The sequence below is a fragment of the Anas acuta genome, chromosome 18 (genome assembly GCF_963932015.1).
Source record: "Anas acuta chromosome 18, bAnaAcu1.1, whole genome shotgun sequence".
NCBI lineage: Eukaryota > Metazoa > Chordata > Aves > Anseriformes > Anatidae > Anas > Anas acuta.
In genome coordinates, this window is record NC_088996.1 from 4,009,745 (window position 1) to 4,031,392 (window position 21,648).

Below are 21,648 nucleotides of genomic sequence, written 5' to 3' on the forward strand. Positions count from 1 at the left end.
GGCTGCAGGGGCTGGGCAGAGGCAGGAGGGGCGCCAAGGGGGCAGGCACCAAGGGGACATCTTAAAGCACTGGGGGCTGAGGGGACTCTGCAGCCCCCCCCTGGATTTAATAAAGGTGATAAAACCCCCCCCATGTCTTCTCTCACAGCCTTCAGACTCTGTTTCTGCAGCAAGGAGAGGTGTTTCCAGCAGCTTTAAGGCCCGTGCTTGCACTCCAGTGCCCCAAAATCAGCCAAATTAGCCCCAGTGCGCTGCCAGAGGGGCAAGGCCGGGGGTGTAATCCCCCTGTCTGCATCATAACATCACCCGCAGCAAGGGGGGTCCCTGCAGGCAGAAAGCCAGGGGGCTCTGACCACAGCTCCCCAGAAACCCCCCTTTTAGGCTGAAGCAATGAGTTCGTTTCATCAACCTCTACCCAAGCTGCCACCACTGACGGCGAATCCAGGCACATTGAGAGGTGCATTTCCCAAACCAGGCACCTGCTGCGGGATGAAGGCCCGCAGAGTTTGCCATTAGATGGCACCGCATCAAAACAGATCCCCAAAACCCACTTAAAAACCTTTTGGTACACACCTCTCTGCATCAGGGGAGGAGAACGAGCATTTTCTGCCCACCCTGCTCCCTGCCAAGGGGGCTGAAAAGCTCAGAGGCCCGCTTGATGCCAAAATGACCTAATCTGAACCAAAACCACCACTCTGGGAGTGCTCACCCCATTATTTTGGCACACGCAGCAGAGCCTGGCTCTGCCACCCCCCAGAGCCTCCCCCCCGCAGACCTCACAAAGTGCACACTCCGGGATTTTTGCCCTTTGGCTGTTTCACAATGTTCTGGATCGATAAAACCGCACAGGAGAGGACACGGTGACCCCAGCACCAGCAGAGGGGCTGCTCCATGGTGCCAGCATCCCCCGGGAAATCCTATTTCTGCCCCACAAGATTGGATCCAGGGACAGCTTGGCACAGCCCAGGGTTGGCGCCACCTCTTGTGCTGGTCCCAGTTTGACCAGTTGCCTTCTCTGCTTCCCTCACCCCCCACTGGGCTGAACTTTGTTATTGGGCTTGCAGGGTCGAGATAACAAAACCAAGGGGAAAGGCAGTGCCAGCATCCTCCCCCCTGGCAGCGGCCCAGCAGGATGAGTCCAGCCCCAGCTGAACAGGGGACGGCTCCCAGTCCCATGCAGGCTGGAAATCTGCCTGCTATCCTCCTGCTGAGCCCTGAAAAAGGCCTGGCAGGAGCCACAGCTGCCGCTGGGGTCCCCCAGAGCACCCCCATATGGACCCCCCCTGGCCGAGGCAGCACCCCCACAGGATTTGCTCCAGAAAAAAAAGTGAAAATGAAATAAAGAAGATCCATGGCAAGACACCGAGGCTGATTTGTCAAATCCTTGTTCCTAGAGGGGCTGCTCGCCCCCCAGCTCAGGTAAAGCACAGAAGCAGTGACAGCCCCTCAGGGGGGTCAGCAGAGTCCCCACCACGTCCCCAGCATCTCGCACAGCCCCCGGGTGTAGGAAGGGTGCCTGGGGGACACATCCCTGCCCGCAGCACCCAGCCAGCGGCGGGGCTTGGCTTTGCTCTCCCCAGGCGTGAAGGCAGAGCGGGTGAAGCTAAACCCTGGTTGTGAGCGGCTCTGGGATCCCAGGACCCCCTTCAGGACCCCAGCATTGGCATGGTTTGTCCCTTTTCCTGGTGCAGCTACCCAAAAGTAAGCTCTTGGGGAGAGGCATCCCCCAGGGGACCCCCCCCTCTGGCAGCCCCCTGCCTCACTGGATGCCCACCAGCTCCGTTATGGGGGGCGCGTGGACCATCAGCTCCTCGTACTGCCGCAGGAAGAGCCGCAGCCTGGCGCCGTAGGTGTCCTCGTTGTAGGGCAGCTTCTTCTCCTTCAGGTACTGGGACACGACGGGTTTGATCTGTAGGAGCACAGTCACCCCGTGCTGGTGCTTGCAGGTTTCCAGCCCAGCTCCCTGCCCACAAGACCCCGCACGCCCCCAAACAGGGCTGGAGAGGCAGAAGCCACCACCCTGCTGTGAAAATTAAAAGGAAGGCAGCATCCAGCTGCAGAAATGAGGGGAGCTCCCCTGGCCAAATGCCTCTGTAGGGTTAGGACAGACATCCTAAAGAGGCTTTTAACGAGGGCTGGCCCCACATGCTCCCCACGGTTATCTGCACACAGTGGGGTCGGCCCTACCCGCCCCATCAGCACAACCCTTGTGCCAGCGCTCCCTCCTCACGATTACTCCATTTTTTATCCATAATTAAGGTCAAAAAAAGGTGTTTCAATGGACGGAGATCCCTGCTGGGGCAGCGCTCACACCCCAGTTTCAAAACACATCCCATGCCTTGGGGCAACAGGGACAGGACCAGAAGGATCAGAGCCTGGCGTGGACACTTGGTGAAGCTGATGGCAACCCGGGCAGGATGACAACCCAAAACACATCCCAAACGAAGAGGCAGGAGCACCGGGAGGGTGCTGGAGGCCGGAGGAGGCTCGTGGCCAGCTCACCTTGAGGCACATGTTGTCGGACAGGCCGGGGAAGAGGTGGTGCTCCACGTGGCAGCTGATGAGCGAGTGGCCGAAGGCCCAGTCGAGCAGGGCGTTGCGGGGCAGGTTGAGCACGCCCAGGCTCATCAGGTGGATGCGCTTGGGCTTCCGATCGGCCGCGAACATGGGGAGGCCGATGTGCTGCAAGAGAGGTGGGGTGGGTCCCGCGGCCTCCCCCCCACCCCCCAGGGAATGTGGCAGCTCTGGGCACACCGAGCCGAGGGTCGGCTCCTGACCCAAGTGCTGGGTCTGTCCCTGGGGTCACTGCATCCTGTGCTCTCCTCTCCAAGAGTAAAAACCACACACGGAGCCACCGAGGAGCCCCAAGGTGTAGCCCCCCCGAACACCAACCCTCAAAACCAGCCATCTGGAGGGACTGCACCACCCGGGCTGCATTCCCAAATGCAATCGCAGCAACCCCCCAAACCCATAGGTCACCGTGGAGGACATCACACAGCCCTTCCTTCCCTTCCTCCCCGACTCTCTCCCAGCCACATCCCTCTTACAACATCAGCACGAGGGAGCTTGCAGCCCAGGCTGCTCGCCTTCAGCTGACACAAGAGGCGAGGCCAGGGCCGGGAGGGGGCTCCGGCACCCTTGGGACACCTCAGGGCTTGGGGTTTGTACCTGGAATATGTTGACGTGGATGTAGGGGTGTGCCAGGAGGGAGCGGGTGAGCAGCATGCAGAGCAGGGCCGACCACGGCGACTGGAAGCCCGAGGCGTGGAGCAGCAGCCAGTAGTGGCAGTAGAGACCCAGGGACATGCAGCACACGGTGCGAGCAGCCTCCTTCAGCCCCACGTTCCTCAGCAAACCTGCGCCGGGAAGAAGAGGCAGCACGAGGTCATAGCCCATCCACTCTCCATTTCCCCTTCCTCTCCAAAAGCCCCACAGAACTGCTCATTTTTGGGGTCTGGGATGCCCCCAGGGCAGGACCCCAGCAGTGGGGCAGGGGCTGGGTCATCATGGGGGGGTTGGATGCACCCTCATTTCCTATAACCTACCGAGGCACTGTCTGCATGTTTGCCATTGCCCTGAGCCATGTGTTCAGCCCGAGGGCTGTGCTCCCAAAGCCTGCCAACATTTTCCTGGGCTCTTCTCCCTCAGCCATCCTTCGGCACTACCACTTCTGCCTCCCCTGCCCAAACTCATCGCATCCCAACCCCGTACGCAGGCAGCAACACCGAGCTGCCAGACCGAACCTTTTACAACCAAATATCTGAATTAAAGTAGAACAAATCCGGGCACTTCAGCCTTTTGTAAGATCTCTCAATGCTCGACCCAGCGAGGAGGGCCTGGAGCATTTCTGAGCACCAGCAGCCAGGTGAGAGCCAGCTCACCCCGAGCAGGACCGGTGCCAAGGCGGCTGGGCACGTACCGAGGGCCACCAGGGGCGTTATGATGGGCACGGCGAGAGGTGCCACGAACATGTAGACGTAGCGGTTGAGGAAAGGGAGCTTCCAGGTGCTGGAATCCCCCAGGCCGATGACGTTGGTGTAGCCGTGGTGGAGCTTCACGTGGTTGTAGGTGGCTTGCTCAGCCGTGAAAGCTGAGCAGAGCTGGGGGAGAGGAGAAAGGAGAGGCGATGTCAGCAGACACGGACAAGGATCGGGCACCGTGGGTGATGCTTTTCACCCCACAGGCTCCAAACCAGGCTGAAATGAACTTTTAGAGCTAAGCACTGGGAACCATCCCCACCGTTCACCCTCCTGCCTCCAGCAAAGCCCCGCAATCGGTGCTGGTGCTCAGCGGTACGGTGCCAATGGGGCTTTCGGGATCTGCCTCCCGCACCCCGCTCACCTCGATGAAGAAGACAGCCCACACTTTGCCCCATGACTTGGACTCGCTGAGGGCGTTGTGGCTGGCCAGGTGGCTGCCCTTCACGGACAGGGTGTGATGCACCACGCCGAGGATGAGGATCCCGGCCAGGAACGGGACAGCCCGGGCTGAGCGCAGGCACAGGAACCCTGCAGAGAAACCCCCGGGGACCAGGGCTCAGCCACCAGCACATGCTGCAGCACTCCTCGCCTCCCTCCTCCCGTTGCTGCTCCAAAATGTGCTGACGGCTGCCCTGGGCCTGTTTTTCAGACGTAATTACAGGTATTTAAACTGCCCGAGCCAGTATTGCTGACTCCACGCTGCCCTTGGCGGCCAGGCTGCAGGTTTGGCCACTTCCAGCCCCAATGGCATGGGGTGCGCACACCCCGCCCAGCCCCATCCCAGTAAGGTCCAGCCAGGAACCTGCAGCACCCAGACCCAGCCAAACCCCAGGACAGGCACGAGAGGGAAAACAAACTCCCCCCGAGAGCCATGGGTCCCTGCATCTCGTGGGTCAGACCTGCTGGCGATTTTATCCCGATATAATTTCCCAGACTCAGCCAGCAAAGGACAGGGTATTTCTGGGGCACAACACGATTCTGCTGTATTTTCTGTAACCCCAGGTATTCAAAAACTAAATAGGCACCAGCCTCAGCTTCCTTCTGCTCTAGTAGAGCATTTTACGTGCTCGCATCCCCCTGGCACTGTCAGGTCCCAGTGGGGAACAGGGAGAGCTCAGCCCCCATCCTGTGGCCGCTCTGCTCCGTTCCTCCTCATGCCTGCTGCTGCCTGGGGGACGATGGAGAGGGCCCCCTCTGAAGGCCACCAGCACCCACAGGTAACACTGAGCGCTCCCCTGCGCCCACCACCACCCTCAGGGCACCCTCACCCCAACCCCGTGGGTTTCCCTGCCCGGCTGCTGGGCACCGCCAGGCACCCCCAACCCCACATCCCACCCCGTCACACCACACAGGGTAAAGGGTTGATCGCAGCTTTGTTACAGCTTAACAGCTGCTAATAGGCTTTCAGCAAAGTCCCCTGCCCTACACACCTCCAACATAACAGCAGCGAGGAGGCAGCGGGACCCCCAAACCCCCAGGACCCCCAGGCTCGGGGGGGCTCCTACCTGCCGGGAGCGCGAGGAGGCTGCAGGCGAGGATGGAGGCGTCCACGCCGTGCCGCTCCCACCAGCTGCTGCTCTTCACCACCTTCTGCACCCGCTCCGAGAGCTCGGCCATGAGGGACTCCTCGCCCCCCAACACCCCAAACTGCTCCGGTTCCTTCCCTGCCGGCTGCAGCCCCCCTCCAGCATCTTCTCCCCGTCCGGCGGCCGCGTCCCCATCACCCAGGGCTGGTCCCAGCTGGGGTTCCTCTGCTGTCACCTCCATCCCGCTGCCACCCGGAGCTGCCCCATCCTCGTGGGGCTCCCCCCGTGTCCCCCCGAGGCCGGTGGCACCGCTGTTGTGCTGTCCCCTCCGCCTCACCACCTCCCCGTCCCCCAGCGGCATCGCCCTGCCAAGTACAGGCAACGCACACCCTGACAGCACCCGAGGCGAGGAATTAACACCCGGGAGGGGGCAGGAAAGCACCTGGAGCCCAGCCCGAAGCCTTCAGAGCCTCGACGGTGGCTTTGTCCCCTCCGCGTCCCCCCCTCACCCCCAGCCTCCAGCGCCGAGGCCGGGCTCCGCAGCCCTGGCTGAAGGACACGGGAAGGGCGGGAGGGGGGGGGGGGAGGAGAAAGAGCAGAAACCCACGATAATAATACAAAGAAATAAAAATAAGAAAAGCAAAAAGCCCCTCGGGGGAGCGGAGGCGCAGCCCCGTACTCACGGCTCCCCCCCGGCGCTGCGCCCCGGTGCCGGGCGGCGGCGGCGGCGGCTCGGGGAAGGGAGGAGAGGAGGAGGCCGGGGAGGAGGCTGGATGCAGATGAGCAGCCGCAGAAATCCGCCCCCGATCCCCTATTCGGGAGCACCGAGGGCACCGGGAGAGGGAGGAGGGAACGAGACGGGAGGGGAAGGATGGGGAGGCAGCGGGGAGGCTGGAGGGAGGGGAGCCGGGAGGCAGGAGCAGCCCCGAGGAGGCCAGGAGGAGGATGTGGGGTAGGGGTTGTAGGGCTGGGATAGGGGTTGTAGGGCTGGGATAGGGGTTGTAGGGCTGGGATAGGGTTTTATTTCCTCCGGAGAGCAGGAGCCGTGCAGCCCAACCCGCCTGGGACAGCTGCAAGGGCAGGCTGTGGGATGGTGAAAGAGGGAGCACAGCTGCGGGGCTGAGCCCTGGCCCCACTTTGCACCTCCTCTCCTACGCTGTTGTGAGTTTTGCAAGATTTTTTTTTTGGTAAGAATTCCCTCTCGTTTCCATCTCTGCCTCCTGGTTAATCGAGCAGAAACAGCACAGGACCGAGAGCTTTCAGGTCCCCTGCCTTTATAGCAGAAGGCTCTAAAAGCAACACTTCCCCACCGGGCACCGGATTTCTCCTTTTTTTTGGTTACTTTTCCTAACCAAAACCTGAATCAGCTCAACCAAAAGGCACTGATTCACCAAACCTCAGCTAACACCGACCCCCAGCAACTCCACACGCCAGGCTGGTTTGCTGCACCCCATGCTGGGGTTCCCCAGACCCGAATCGGGACGGGCTCAGCACCTCCTGGAGCAGCAAATCCCTGCAGCGACTGGGAGCCAAACCTCACCCCGGCACCGTGCCGGTCCCTGAACCCCAGGGGACTCTCGTCACACCCTGGAAAAGCAATAAATAAATTAAAAAACAAATAAAATCGCACCTGCTGCCAAGGGCAGAGTGAGGGGGTGTTACACGGCTGCAGGGTGTTCTCTTCCATTCCAGCAGCTCATGTTATGAAGGATCAATTCCAGAGCCACGGGCACTAATCAAGAGAAATATTTGGAGCCGCAGCAAGCTGAAGGCCTGGCTGCAGCGGCCAAGTTCAGCAATTCCAGTACACAGCTCGTTTGTCATCGCCAGCTCGTTAAGGAGGGAAGCCCAGGGCAAAGGAGAGCACCCACGGGTGGTGCTGGACGCGGTGATGGGCTGGGGGACACCGCGGGGTCTGCTCATTATGGGATGCCTTCATTAACAGAGGGACCCCTGCAGGGACACCACCAGGGGTGGTGGCAGCGAGGTGACGAGCCCCAATCTGAGCTTGTCCTGCTGCTGCTAGGCACAGCCACAGGTGATTGCACAAGCTCGGGACAGGGCAGAACGGGTTCTGTGGCAATGGGGCAGGAGGAGACGGAGGAGGAGGAGGCAGCAGAGCGGCTCAGCCTCGTGTCCAAGCCCCAAATGAGTCAAGAGGATCCCACCGCAGCCAGGGGGAGCGTGCCCGTGTGCGTGGTCCTGGGACCAGGGGCCACGTCTGCGTGGGAGAACAAGCAGTGGGTTGGGAAAGATGCAGGAAAGGCAAAGTTTAGACCCTGGGGGACGGTTTCCTTCTGCTTTTGCTTGAAGCTGCAGCCGAGGTGGGAGTTGTGCCCAGGGTGATGCTCGCAGGGGAGCAGCAGCCGCAAGGAGAGCCTGAGACACCCAGAGAGACAACTTCCCACTGTCAGTGTGGGGCACACAAAAAAAGCGGGTTGGAAAACCCTTCCCTATGCTCCTGAGCCTCCCACAGGAGGAGTAGGAGGCCTGTAGCACTCCTGGGTCAGCTTTTGGGTCCCCAAACAGCCAGGGGAGGGAGACAACCCAGGGCAGAGATGTCCCTGCTGCACCATCCCCAGCCGAGCTTCCCCAGGAGCAGAAAGGGGAACAGAAGGAGACAGAAACACCCAAAATGAGGTTTCTGGTCGCTGCTGGAGATGTGCCTGTATAAACCACAGCACGGAGCAGGCTGGAGCCCCGCGAGCCCAAGGGGAAGCAGAGCACCAAGCGGGGCTCAGCCCTGTGCCAAGGATGCTCGGCTGAGGCTGGGCTGGTTGTTACTCGGGTTGGGTGGGCACCAGCACCCCGTGGGTACCCCAAAAAGCTCACAAATAACCCGAGAGATGCACAGGAGGAGGGAAATGAGCAGCTCCCAAAAGGCACAGACCCCTGGCAGCCTCCCTTTCCTCCTGCCCAGGGAGCCAGGAGGTGGCCTGCTCCCAGCAAGGGCAGGGATTTTCAGCTAAGCACCAGCAGATTTGGGGTCGCAGCCCTAAATCTGCTTCTTTGCAAAGCTCTGTTTTCAAAAGGAACGTAAACCTCCCACTTACCTCCAATTTTCCACCGCTTGCAGGCCAAACCACGCAACCCTGCTGCCCCTAGCAAAACCACAGGGATGAAAGCAAAAGCTGATGCCCTCCCCCCCCCAGCCCCGTGGAAACAAACACCTCCAATTTTGTAGGAAAATCACATCAAAGACCCACAAATCCCCCAGCACACAGCAGGGATCAGCACAATCCCCAGCCACAGAGGAGTGAGCTGCTCACTGCCACCAGCCCCTCACAGCACGGGGGCCAGCGTGGGGTCCCATAAGCACAGGGGACAAAGCCTTCAGCCACCAAAAAGTCCATTTCCAGCCCCAAACCCATGAGCTGGTCAAAAACCTGCAGCATTTACACCTCAGGGAGGGAGGGGAGCAAACTCTTCTTGGCGGTGTCTTCATCCCTACAACCACCCACCCCGCAGACCCTCCTCCTCCTCCTCCTCCCAGGGATGAAGGAGCAGGGCAGCAGCACCACGGTGCCCCCCTCCCAGACCACCACAGCCCCCATCGCCCCCAGCTTAGCCTTCCCTGGGGACATCCCCTATTTAACACCTGGGTTTGGATGGGGTTTCCCCTATTACTCCCAGGCTGCACCCATTTGGGTAATTGGTTTAATGAGGGATTAATTTCTGCCATCCTCTTCCCAGCAGGCAGAGATTAAGCTCATCCCCTTCTCCTTTTGGGGTCTAACAGGTGCTCATGGAGGAGAAGCAGGCGGGTTCAGCACCTCACCCCAAACCTCACCCCGAGCCCCAACCCAAGCGAGGAGCTCCATCTGCAGGCAACGCCCAGCTTTGCCTCGGGGACCCCCAAAAGCTGCTCGGTGCCCGGGATATTTGGGGGTATTTGGGGGATATTTGGGGAGCGGGGCTGCAGCGCATCCTCCGGGCACCCCAAATCCTCCAGCCCTGGGGCCGCGGGGTGAGGAAATCCTCAAGCAGTGGGTTGAGAAGCCTCAGGGCAGGCACCAGAGGGAGTCACAGCTCCACTGTATGCCTGCCCCGATGGGCATTTCACCAAAATATTGATGCCAGAAGCTCCAAAAGGGCAAATACCCGAGCATTCTGGCTCCCTTTTCCCAGGGGAACCTCGTGTCCTTTGGCGCTGCGGGGCTGGGGAGATGCAGGATCTGTCCGTGGCCATTTGGTCACCCCACAAGCTCCCAGCCCTGCCGGGACATGGCGAGGCCGTGCTTTTAACTCAAACCACTCTCCTCCCTGCTGCTGTACCCGGCTTTTTGCAGCCAGCACTGAGGCAGCAGGATGATGGCAAGCACGAGATGCCGGCAGAGCAAGGACAAACCCGGCTGTAAACCACCAGAACCCATCCCTGCCCACACGCACCCCAAATCCCTCCTGGGGACTTGGCACGTGTTCACCACCGGCCCTTCCAGCCACCGCCGGAATGTCCCGATACCGTCCCGGGACCGTGTTTTCATTTTTTTTTTTTTATATCAGCTGTGAATAAAGCAGCTGTCATCCACCCCCTGCTCCATCCCGGCTTAATTTCAAAAGCCTGGCTGGAGGTGTCAACTAATCACAGACTTCCTCCACTTAGCAGCTCAGGGTGCAGGTAATCATTAGGTTGTGTGCCTCCGCTCTTGCCCCGACCGAAACTGCTTGCCCCCACCCCTCGGTCCCTGGCGTCACCGCCTGGCAAGGTGTTACCCAACGCGGGGCTCGCTGCAGGATCCGTCCCGCTCCACGCAGCCGAACCTCCCACCCCGCAGCTCTGCACGGGCACCGCTCTTTGCATCCCCTCCTGCCCCCAAAAAGAGGGAAATTTGGGTCCCGGCGGGTGAGGAGGGCACCAAGCATGGCTCCAGCCCCGTTTGGTGGCCGAATATTGGGGGTGATGCAGCGGGGTGGTGGCCGCTGGTTGCCAGCACCAGGCTTTTTATTCACAGCACCACGATGCGCGTCGGAGAGATGCGCTATGGTCCCCAGGAATTAAATACAGTTTTCATACACACAGCACTGCCCAGCCCCGGCCCCCTGCTCTGCCGTGCCCTCCCGGCCACCAGCCACCAGCAGGGCCACACACGTGTCCCCACGGCCAGGCGCTGAGCCCCACGGGCAGGTCCCCGGCACCGGCCGCCCACATGAAACTTTTACCACTTCGCACGGGCAGAGGCTCTCCAGGCTGCATCCTCGGCCCTCTCTAGGAACAAGGGACGCTCCCAGCCCGCTGGCACCATGGCACGGGGAGGGACACGGGGCAGGATGGACCCTGTGGGGGTCCTGAGCCCACTGTGAAGCTTTCTGAGCCCGGCACGGCTCAGCATGGCCGCACCGATGGTGGTGCCGCTCGCCGAGTTTATTTTTCAAAGCCAGGCTTCCTGGGCAGCTCCACTGATGAGGAGGGACACGGGTGAGGAGAGCAGGACACAGCCTGGCACCAAAATCCCGTTGCCTTTTCCTCTCCAGGAGTATCGGGACATGTTTGGCTGGGTTGTTGTGTTTGCCTGGGCTTAGGAAAACAGAGATAAGCCCTGACGGGAACCTCTGCTCCGACTCTGTCACTGCTCAGGAGATACCAAACAGGATCCTTACGGAAACCAGAAACACTTGCGAGATAAAAAGCTTTGTGCTCATTAAAAATACACCCCCAAAACCTGCCTCCTGATTGCAAAGCAGCCCTCACACAGCACCTACCCACCGGATAAAGGGCCGCAGGATGCCATCCCCACACCCAGGATGGGCACTGCCCTGTGCCGGGCGCAGCGCCGCAGCGGGGCTCGGTGCCTCGGTGCCACGCGGGGAGCACGAGGCCACCCGGGGCCAGGCGGGCAGAGGGGAAGGCAGGGCACGCGTGGCCGTGATGTAACCTGCCCCCGGGGCCCTCCCTGGAAGGGCGCGAGCCGCCCGGCCGGGGTGGGAAGCCGAGGCGCTGCGTCACTGCTGCGGGCTGCGGGCTTGGGTGGGAGCCAAAGGGCTGCCCGAACCGCGCCGGCCTCCAGGAACATGGCCAGCGTTGGCAGGTCTCGCGTGCTAGCAGCCTATTTCCCTGCTTCCAGACCCTGCAGGAAGGCGATGCTCAAGGCAGCGGGGCTGGGGAGAGGGTTTGCTGCCGGGTCTCTGCTCCCCCTGGCTGGGAACGGGCTCTGGCCACGTCCTCGCGTGTCCCCAGTAGCCCTGGAGACACCTCCAGACAACACCCAGCGCGTCCTCCCTGCCTGTTCCCGTCTCTTGCAAGAGGGAAAAGGGGCTGAGCTGCCCAAAACCCAGCACCCCGGGGAACAGCCCCCCATCTTTTGGGGCAGGGGCGGCCCCCCGGAGCCGGCTGCGGGTGCCAGCGCACCGAGGGCAGGCTGTGTGCAACGCCAGCGCTCGGATGCACCTCGCCAGCCACAGGGATAACTCACGCACCACCTGGCAGCTATTTCATCAGCACGGCCAGACCCATAAAACCAGTTAGCTTGGAAAAACAGGGACTCTGCTTAATGACAGCTTTGGAGCCGCGGTGCTCCGGGTCCCAGTCCACTGCGGGAACATCTGGCAGAGCCCACGGGAGGTGCGGAGCAGCCCCAGCCAGGAGCAGGGGGTGAAGCAGGTGTCCCCCAGGCACAGCAAGCTGGCATTTTGCAGGCTCCCAGGAAGATGCAAACACCACAAAAGCTGCTAAATTCTGCAAGGGGGGTTACAGAGCTACAAAGTCTCCCCAGCCCCACTTCTCTGGCTTTCCCCCGTCCCTTAGGACTGATCCAGGCACGTGCAAGGTGCTGCTCAGTAATCCCAGTCTGAGGACTGGGAGCCACCCTGACCCAGGCAACATTTTATTTCTGATGTTATTTCTGATGTTATTTCTGATTTTATTTCTGATTTTGTTTCTGGCTTCGGCCAGGACTGGCTGGGATCGGGGTCAGCTGCAGCCGCCGTGCCCCAGTGCCTGCCTGCGGGAGGGCAAAGTGGGGCAAAGCGAGAGAGGGAGGAGGCCATGGAAAAAAAAAATAATAATAATATATAGGGCTTAGAATAGAAACCAGGTTACGGCTAAACTGTGGGTGGCGGGAGCTGTCGTGGCGGGTAGAGGTGGCTGCTGTGCCAGCCTGGGGGACCAGGACCTCATGGCCCAGGGGACCGCTGTCCTCACGGCACAGCTGGAACCTGCCTGTGCCGAAGCCCTTAAATTTTGAGGGTCCTTGGGCTGGAGGGTACAGGGGGAGAGGGGTCTCAGGGACATGGCTAGGTGTGAAATGGCCCGAAGCTCAGCCCTAAATCGAGCCCTTCAGCCGGCGGGGTGCAGGAGCGCCGTGCCCACGAGCTGCTGCTGGCACAGGGGCAGCTGGATGGAGCCTCGGCGGAAACGCAGAATCAAATGGCAGCTCTGCGGGGGCAAAAGAAAAAATAAAATAAATAAAAAGCAGATTTATTTTTTCCTCCTTTCTTCCTGAATGGGAAAAAAAAAAAAGAACAATCAGCAATCAGCCAAGCCCGTCACGACGCAGATAAGCCCGACCTCCCACGGCGTGGCGGAGGGACCGGCGGCAGCGGGCGGCTGGCACAGCAGGAGGCTGCCCCAGCGCAGGCAGCGGGCTCACGAGGAGCCACCAGCAGTGCCAACCCCAAGGAGCCCGCGGGTGGCTGGAGCTGCCCCACGTCCCCGCTGGGCTGCGGCCAGCTGGAGCCAGGAACGGCCACGGCAAGGAGCTGATAGTGGGATTTCCAGATAACGGGGTTCTGGGAACAGCCGCGGTGCCCGGCACAAGCCCTGTTCCTGAGAAGGATTTCGCCTTCCCGCACGGTGCAGGTGATGCCCTTGGGAACGGGGGTGGCTTGTTGGGAGAGCAGTGAGTAAGGCTCGGGCTCTGTTGGGAAAAGGGGAGAAACCGGTGCCCAGGGAGGTGATGGGAAGTCTTTGAGAACCCAGCATTCAGCCTGTGCATGGACCCACGGCTTCCTGAGCCCACGGACCACGCTGGGGAAAGCAAATGTCACCCAGGATTTGTTATCTGACAGCTCCAGGCTGGGAGAAAACTGCCCACAAAAAGAAAACCGAAGGTTGAATGTTGTGCATCACATCAAAAAACATCCCTGGGGCCTCTGCTCCCCCAAACACCGGGCCTCCCTTTCCCATAGTGAGGTCCAGCCATCCAAAAGTTACTTTTCCAGAAAACGTGTCCACAGCAACCTTGTGAGTGGTTTTAGACGTCCATCCACGGGGCATGGAAGAGTCAGACCCATCTCCAGCCATCCCTTGGGAATGCTCTGCCCATGGCAGGGCCAGACGGGGCTGGTGGGAGGCACAAAGTGCTGCTGGCTTCCCCCTCTTTAATTTCGGGGAAAAAAAAAAAAAAGAAAAAAGAAAAAAAAACAGCATAAAAAGATGCTTTTGTTCAGCCATCAGCCCCCGGTGCTGCCGTGCCCAGATGCTGCTGCCAGGGCACCCCCTGCCCTTGGGGTGACACAACCCGGGGTGCTCAGCTCCCCCGGTGTCACCTCCTCCAGCCCTCGGTGCCCTTGTGGTGCCAGGGACAGGCAGGGGAATCCGGTCCCCCCCGAGGGGCTGCGTGCAGGCAGGACCCCCCCAAAAAAACTTCTAGCGGCCCCAAGCCCCCCAGGAGGCACCCGCAGCTCCCAGCCCCTCCGCTCCACGTCACCCATGGGCGAAGCCAGCCCGAGCTCGGGGACACGGGGACACGGGACTGGTGCTGCCCGGGGAGAGGCGGTTTGAGCACGGCACATTCCTGCCCCTGGAGCCCAGCGCAGCCCCAGGCGTGAGTAATGCCCCGGGCTGGCTGCCTCGAATACCTGGGGCTGATCTATCGCCCTCGTGCCGCTGGGCGAGGAGGCGCTGAGCACGGCAGCTCACCCTGGCACGTTGTCGTCGGGTGTCCGGCCGGGAGCTTCCCACTGACACCACCAATGGGGCTGAGCTGCTCGGCACCACGTCCCAGCACCGTGCCCTGCTCTGCTGTGCCAGCTCCCAGCTGCTCGCCCGAGGCAGAGCCCGCTGCCCCAGCCACGGCACGTGGACACCTGCACTTCCCCAACCCTCTCCAAACCAGCTTTTGCCTCTCTGTGCATGCTGCAGTGCTCCCTTTTGCACCCCTGGGGAGCCCGTGTATCCCTCTGGGTCCCACTCCGGGGTGCCAACGAACCCCAGGGCTTCCCCAGGGGATGCCCAGCACGAGGATGGGGCCGGGCTGCTGCCCCCCTTCCCACAGATCCCTCCTGGAGCAGGAGCAGGGCTCTGGCAGCAAACGAGCCGGCGGTGCTGCCGGCAGCCTGCCCGCGTGGGCTTGTGTAACCTCTTACGTCAGGCAGCGCTGGCCGGCTCCTGCCTCCTGCCTGTGCTGGCACCGCAGCTTTTCCCAGGGCCCCAAGCTCGGGGTCCTGCACCCTGGGGATCCCCGAGCCCCCCGGGTGCCCCTGCGGACACCCAGACCCTGCAGGGACAGGAGGGTGCTCGTCCTTCCCCTGGGGAGTGTCCCTGCCTCGCACACAGCAGCTGTCCCCATCGCCTTCTCCTGGAAGGCAGCAAGCAAATAAACAACCAGATGATGTCTTTATGCTTTCAGTATTTAATTTCGAATTTATTTCTTAATTTCAGAAACATTGGTGTGTGGGTGGTGAGCTGGGACAGGCGCACAGGGAGCCTGGACCTGGCACCGCGGGGCAGAAGCCAGGGGGGGCACCAAGCTCTGCCCTCTTTGCTTTGCCCCAGTGGCACGAAGCAGCCAGAGCCCAGCGTGCCCCGGCCTCAAACCCTCCTCTTCCTCCTCCCCAGAGACCAGCATCTTCCTCACCCCCACGGCTCAGCCTCCCCAGCCGCCCAGCAGCACTGCAGGAGCGCAGCGGTGCAGGGCGATGCCAAGGGGCTCTGTGGGGGTTTTAATGGGAACGGCACCCCCCCAGGGCACGGCCACCCCATGGACAGGCACCACAGAGGGGCAGGATGCGGCCGGGGCTGCTCCCCAGCTGGCAGCACAGACAAGCCCAGCACAGCCCAGCGGGTGCCCAGAGAGCCTCCAACACCCCAGCAGCCCCTGGCGCGCTTCCCAAACCCGCCCAGCTGGGTTTCGGGGTGCTGGAGGCGGGCTGGGGCACCAGGGCAGCAGGACGAAGGCATTCCCCAGGGCTGGAGAGGGCAGGATGGCGTGCCAAGAACAGCACACGTCCGTCCGCTCGCCTCCCCTTCCCAGCTGCAAGAAGCAGGGAAAGAGCCCGGGGAGGTTGCACCCGGAGGTGCAACCAGCAGCCAGCTCGCAGCATCCTCAAGGGATGCAAAAAATGGGCAATCGGGGCCCGTGCACGTGTTGGCATGAGTGGCCAGGCTCGTGCATCGCTGCTGGGCGCCCACCGATGCCCCGTGGGGCTCGCGGGTACCGTTGATGGGTTGCAAAGTGCTGCAGGGTTTGCTCGAGCACCCGGCTGCCTTATGTAAGAGAGCGGGAGCGCGGCGGGGATCAGCCCTGGTTTGTAGGTCAGAAAATGGAGGTGCGGGGCAGCTGAAGGCTTGGGCTGGGTCAGCCGGTGAGTCAGTGCCAAAGGAGGGACCGGCGCGGCGGAGGCTTTATTAGCAGGTGAGGGGTGGAGCGAGGCTTCGGCAGGAGAAGGCAACGCTGAAGCTCATCAGCATCAGCCCAGCGGGGTCTCACCATCCTGCCTGCTGTCCCCAGCTCCCCCAGCCCCCGACCTGCCAGACATGGGGTCCCGCTGCCCCTCGCACCACTGACGGCGCCCGAGCCCCCCGCGCCCCACCGCTGCCCCGCACCTCGCCACCCGGCCGCGGCGGTGCCAGGACGCCGGTGATGGAGCAAGGTCAGTGAAACAGGTTTCTCCTCCTCGGTGCCTCCACCACGGTGCTGTGATTCGCCCTTCCCCGCGCAGGCTGGGGAGCTGCGGACTCGTTGACAGCGGCTCTCGTTAGCTCGGTTATTGAGCCGGGATGGGGCCGCCGGTTCTGAAGGCAGCAGCTCGAGCGGCCGCCTGGTGCATCGCTCCCCTTCTGTCCCCGTGCGGGTGGTTTTGCTGCAGCTCTTCCCCCAAACTCGCAAGGAATTTTTGCGCTTGGAGACCCCCCCCTGTGCCGGGGAGGCGTGCTGTGAAACACAAAACCCGTGGGGCACGGGGCTGTGGTGGGTGAAATGTGGGGTGCTCGCGGGGCTGACAGCACCATGAGAGCACCGAGAGTTCATGGACTCGTGGAGGTTTGGGGAGCTCAGCCCAGGCTGACCCCTCTGCTGTGGTGTGCGGCTGCCCCAGGTGCCAGCCCGTGGCCACGCTCACCCAAGGGGTTGGTGCTGAGCCCAGGGGTCGCTTGTGGCTGTGAGAAGGGCCAGGGGTTGTCACATCAGGGGTGAAAGCAGTGCCTAGGTCAGGATCCTTCCTCTACTCCTTTCAGGCTTTTTGCCAACTCTTTGGAGTGCCTGCACTCTCCTCGACATTTCTCACCCTCGTGTGTGCCACCGCCGTGCACCTGGGATGGGGACACACAGAGCCTGGCAGCCCCATCAGTGGGTTTGTCCCCAAAATGCAGCCAGAGCCACCCGGGGCAGCATCCCAAGGATTTGCAGAAATGCAGCCAAGCAAGACAATGGTGGGGAAACGAAGGGAATGGTAGGGAAACGATGCTGTGCCCAGCCAGACCCACTCCTACGCCTCCTGAGAGCGGGGCCAGCCTCGGGTGAGACTGGCTCTGCACCGCAGCCTGGGGTCCAGGAGAGCTGAGGGCAACCCGCAGGAAATCTCAGCAGCACCAGGGCTTGAATGCTCGTGCAGGACTTACTGCGTGGGTGCGGGTGGATTTGGGTTCCCTTTGCAGCCCTGTGCTTGCTGATCCAGCCCAGTGCAGTCCCGTGGTGGGGTCGGGTGGCCCTGCTGTCACCCCCTGGCACAGCGGGTGTCCCCTGCTCCTGGCCCCGCAGGGACCTGCTGTGGCATCAGGCAACACTCGCAAGCTGGAGCTCGGTGTCTGCAGTGGGGAAAAAATGTTGTCAGAGGTTAAAGTGGTCCCACAGCCCACCCTGTGCCTGTGCCCTGGGCGCCCTCCCCGTCCTGCTGCTGCCAGGGCCATTGAGGAGTGGGTGTCAGCATGGTCCCAGGGCTTCTGCCCCAGCACCTCTGGGTGCTTTGTGTGGGACACGCGGCATCACTGGGGGCTCGCAGGATGCTCGGTGCCCTCCCCGAGTTGCACAGCAGCAAAAGGAGCTGGGGACCTGCCCCTGGCACGTGCTGCAAACTGAAGTGCATTTATCCCCAGCGGCACCACGGTGCTCAGCGGGAGGGATCCAGGCCCATGCACGAGCCTGCGGCTGGGTTCCCCAAACTGTCCCCTGCAAGGCAGCAAACTCAGGCTGGTCTGTGCCCAAGTGGCACTTTCAGTCCCACCAGCCCTGGCACAGTGCAAGGAGAGGTGTTGGGATGCAGAGCTGTGCCCAGCCCCCGTGCCCCCGGGATGCTTGGTGCCATCCCCCAGTTCCCCCAGACCCCAGCTGGGAGCAAGCTGGGGCCATCAGGAGTGGGGAGCTCGCTTTAGACCCAGGAAGCTCTGGGGCAGAACCCACAGCATCCCCTGTCATTTGCTAACGCTTCTAAATCACGTGTGGCAGACCTAGAAAGTAATTTGCCCTGCTCGTGCTCAAAGCCAACACTAAAAGCGAACATCACTCGTCTCCTCTTGCTTTGGCCACCACTCAGAGGCTCCCTCGGCCCTCGGTGCTGAGCGATGCCCACCTCCCCCCCTCTGTGGGCAGTTTGGGTTTGGGAACCAGCCACGGAGGGTCCCAAAGCCATGACGAGCCCAGCACCGCACCGTACCCAACCCTGGCCGTATCGGTGCCACATCGGACCCCCCCATGATGCTGCCTCCATCCTGGCCACCCCCCTCCTGCCTGCGGCGCAGGTCGTTACTCAGCCGCCCGGCCAGGAAGTGAATCCCTGCCGGGATGGGCAGGAAATTGTTCAGCAAGTGGCGCACACACGCGCTGGCCCGGCAGGTCCCGGACCCCGGCGTCACCCCTCCGACTGGCACTGCCGGTGGTCACCGCGCCGGGCACGGCAAGGAGCAGCGGGCAGAGATGCTGCTGCCCAAGGGAGGCTCCTCCACCTCCACGCGGTCACCTCCAGCCGTGGGACCTACCTGGTGTCCCGTGGGCGATGGTCTTTTTGGTGCCCACCATCAGCGCTGCTCAGCTTCAGTCATCCCCAGAACCCTCGGCTGCCTTCTTCCTCTCCCAGATCGTGGCCTGGGGGCCCAGCATCTAGGGACAGGGAGAGAAAAGAGGCACCGAGTGACAGCGTGTGCTGGCACATCGCCCTCGTGGGGGCCGTGCTGCAGCTGGGGCATTGGCCTCGCTCCTGGGAGCGATGCTCTTTCAGTCGAGGAGCTGGGGCCAGCCCTACAGGCAGCTTGGGGTCGGGGTGTCCGTGCTGGCTCCGCTCCTGGGCAGCATTTCCTGCACCATCGTGGATGGGGGAAGGTGGCCAAGCTAAACCCGGGGCACTGGTGTTGATGGGAAGCCTGATTTAAGGCAGGGAGCAGCACGGGAAGGTTTGGGGCATTAAGGGACACAGGTCCATGGGTTCCCTGCTGGGTCCGGCCCCCCAGGCGGGCGCGATACTGGTGTTTGGTTGCTGGAAGCACAGGGCCAGGGAAACCTGCTGCCTGGCTGGGTTTCTGTTTGGTAGGGTATTTAAGGGTGTTCTCCAGGGTGTGCCAGCCCTGGCCTCCACCCTGCTTTCACAAGCACCCACTCCAAAAGGAGCTTGTTGATCTCAGCTGCAGAGGAGATGCAATTAGCACCGGCGAGATTCACCTGGCACGGCCGGGCTGTGCCAGGGGACGGGGACAGGGGACAGGGGACAGCCACATCCCCTCCCCGTGTCCCAGGGATGAGCAGAGCCTGGCTCCACCACGAGAGCTGTGGGATGCAGGGGCCGTGTCCCAGGCTGGGGGCGCTGAGCATCCTGCCCCACAAGGGCTGCGCCCACGTGTGTCGTGGGAGATGGTCCGAAAAGAAGCTGAGGAGCCACGGCCAAGCAATGTGCTCGAGCTCAAAGAGCGTTGGTGCCACGGCTCGATTTCAGCCCGTGGTGATGGAGGTGACCACGTTATTCCCAGGGCCAGCAATCTTTGTAACATTTCTGGGCTTGTTTGAAGCCTCGTGGGGTCCTGTCCCACAGCACTCAGGTACCGCTGCATCCCTTTCAGCCCAACCTTTTTGCCGGCTCCCCGGAGGAAGGACAAGTTGGGAGAGGGGATTTTTGTCCCCCTATCAACACCAGAGTGACTTCAGCAGCTGCTCGGGTGGTCCTGAACAGAATGGGAGAGTCAGTGAGCGTGAAACCCCAAACACCCCCGGGGTGCCCACCTCCATCTCACCTGCACACCAGCCTGGGGTTATGGCGCTGCGCCCAGTGGGTCCCGGTGGCCGTCCTGGTTCTGCTCCATGTCCCCATTGCCCCACAGCCGGGGCTGGCAGCGGGCCCCATCCTGCTCTCCCGGGCAGGGTCCCGGCAGAGGGAGCTGTGACATTTGTGAGCTGGGCGCTGCTGTGAGCGCAGCCTGGGCTTCAGAGGGGGATGGAGGAAAGCCTCAGCCTGCGCAGGCTTGCTGAGAGCACAGCACGTGTGAGTGCTCACCCTTCTGCCTGCAAGTCATGCCAAGAATTATGTAGGGCTGCTTACTTAAATCCTAAAAGCTTTTTTAGCTATTAAAAAAATACTTAAAAAATGCAAAGGGCCGCTCTGGCCCGAGGTGCCTTTGCAAAGCTGCCTGATTACAGCTCCAGCCTGTGCTGCCCCCCATTACACAAGGAAAGAGAAAGCACAGCCAAAAAGGGACGAGCGCGGCCAGATCCCAGAGCTGGGGTGAGCACGTGGTGCCTGCTAGCAGTGCTCAGGTTATTCCTTCTCTGTGCATCCTTGAGACAAGGCTGGATAAACCCAGCTGCACCTGAGCCCATTCCTCCAGCTCCCTGTGCGCTGAGCAAGCAGCCCTCTGCTTAGGGGCAGGATTTAAGCCCACACACACTGCCGTGCCCTGCTGGAGCAGGCAGCGTTTCTTGCAAGGGCTGGGCCTGGCTTTTCTCCCTGGAAGGACCAGCAGGAGCCCAAGTCCTGCTCTGCAGCAGTGGGTGCACCCTCAGGAAGCTGCTGCTGTAACAAGGGGCAGGATGTGACCAACAGCAGTGAGCTGCCCCAGCCTGGATCTCAAAGGAGACCTTCAAGTGCTTGGAGGACAAGCAGAGGGCTGGAAGGGATCATCACGGCCGTAGTTTCATTCCTGCTGTGATCCAGGTTGCAGCTGCCTGCAGTGGAGCAGTGCTGTACCTCTGCAAATAACCTGTGAGCTACCTGGTGGTGCTCCACGTGTTGTGGCTTTGCAATCTCACCTGAAGCTGTTCCAGCACCAATGATCAGGGCAGCATTTCTCTGATCCAGAGTTTTGCATTGCAGCCTGGACCAGCACATTGCCAGCGCCCTGCACAGGGCCTGGTGTGCACGGGGCTGCTGATGCTCCCCTTGGGCTGTGTCACTGCCCAGGTGCGGGCTGGGGGTGCTGCAGGTCCCCAGCCTGCTGCTGCACCCCAGAAATGCTCCTTTCACCAGGAGCCATCTCTGGGGCTTGTACATAAAATGCTGCAGTAGGGGCCAGGAGCTAAAAGCTCAGAAATTGAACGTAATGGTCAGTGAGACGCCCGGTGCTGTGGGTCAGAGCTGGGCTACGCACTGAGCACGGACACATCGGGGCACTTGGACCAGGCTGCACCTGCCTGTGGGATCCAGCGGTGCTGCACCCAGGTGCAAATCCAGGCCCTCCTCACACCCTGCTGGTGCCACCGAGAGCCCCAAAGATGGACAGACACACTGGCTCCGTGGGACAGCCATCTGGCAAGCGCTTCGAAGGGAAACTACCAAGACATTCGGAACAGCATCTTCATTTCAGATTGCTGCTCTCTAGGCAGCATGGGCCAGACTCTCAGGCGTGCTGAGCACCCCCTGGCAGAAGTCAGGGCTGGCAAATATCAAGCTGAACAGCCTCAAACCAAGGTAAGCAAAAACTCCCTTCCGAAAACAGAGCATCAAACAACACACCAAAGCAAACGACGACCACGAGAGCCGCCACCCAGCACCCCAAATCAACCACTTGC

The 21,648-nt window shown here is 61.6% G+C and overlaps 1 protein-coding gene and 1 long non-coding RNA gene across 2 annotated transcripts; both read right to left on the bottom strand.

Annotated features, from left to right (window-relative positions):
• Positions 1–1,369: 1,369 nt before the first annotated feature.
• Positions 1,370–6,222, bottom strand: FADS6 (fatty acid desaturase 6). Its single transcript, XM_068655362.1, has 6 exons — positions 5,486–6,222; positions 4,342–4,508; positions 3,920–4,100; positions 3,169–3,356; positions 2,503–2,682; positions 1,370–1,909 (listed from the first exon to the last, which is right to left on the bottom strand). Exons 1-6 carry the CDS (start codon positions 5,865–5,867, stop codon positions 1,760–1,762), a joined length of 1,248 nt encoding a protein of 415 aa, XP_068511463.1. The 5' UTR covers positions 5,868–6,222; the 3' UTR covers positions 1,370–1,759.
• A 4,814-nt stretch (positions 6,223–11,036) lies between these two features.
• LOC137841904 (uncharacterized) lies at positions 11,037–18,860 on the bottom strand. The gene is made up of 4 exons (XR_011088823.1): positions 18,636–18,860; positions 17,283–17,468; positions 13,656–13,820; positions 11,037–12,878 (listed from the first exon to the last, which is right to left on the bottom strand). It is a non-coding gene; the product is annotated as an uncharacterized lncRNA (long non-coding RNA).
• Between the last annotated feature and the right edge of the window lie 2,788 nt (positions 18,861–21,648).

Bases quoted from the DNA above. Each gene is read 5' to 3' on its own strand.
- FADS6 (XM_068655362.1), bottom strand. From the start codon at position 5,867: ATGCCGCTGGGGGACGGGGAGGTGGTGAGGCGGAGGGGACAGCACAAC. The intron at 4,101-4,341 runs GTGAGCGGGGTG...CCTCTCCCCCAG, and splicing joins GGGCTGTCTTCTTCATCGAG to CTCTGCTCAGCTTTCACGGC. The intron at 2,683-3,168 runs GTACAAACCCCA...CCTCTCTTGCAG, and splicing joins TCCACGTCAACATATTCCAG to CACATCGGCCTCCCCATGTT.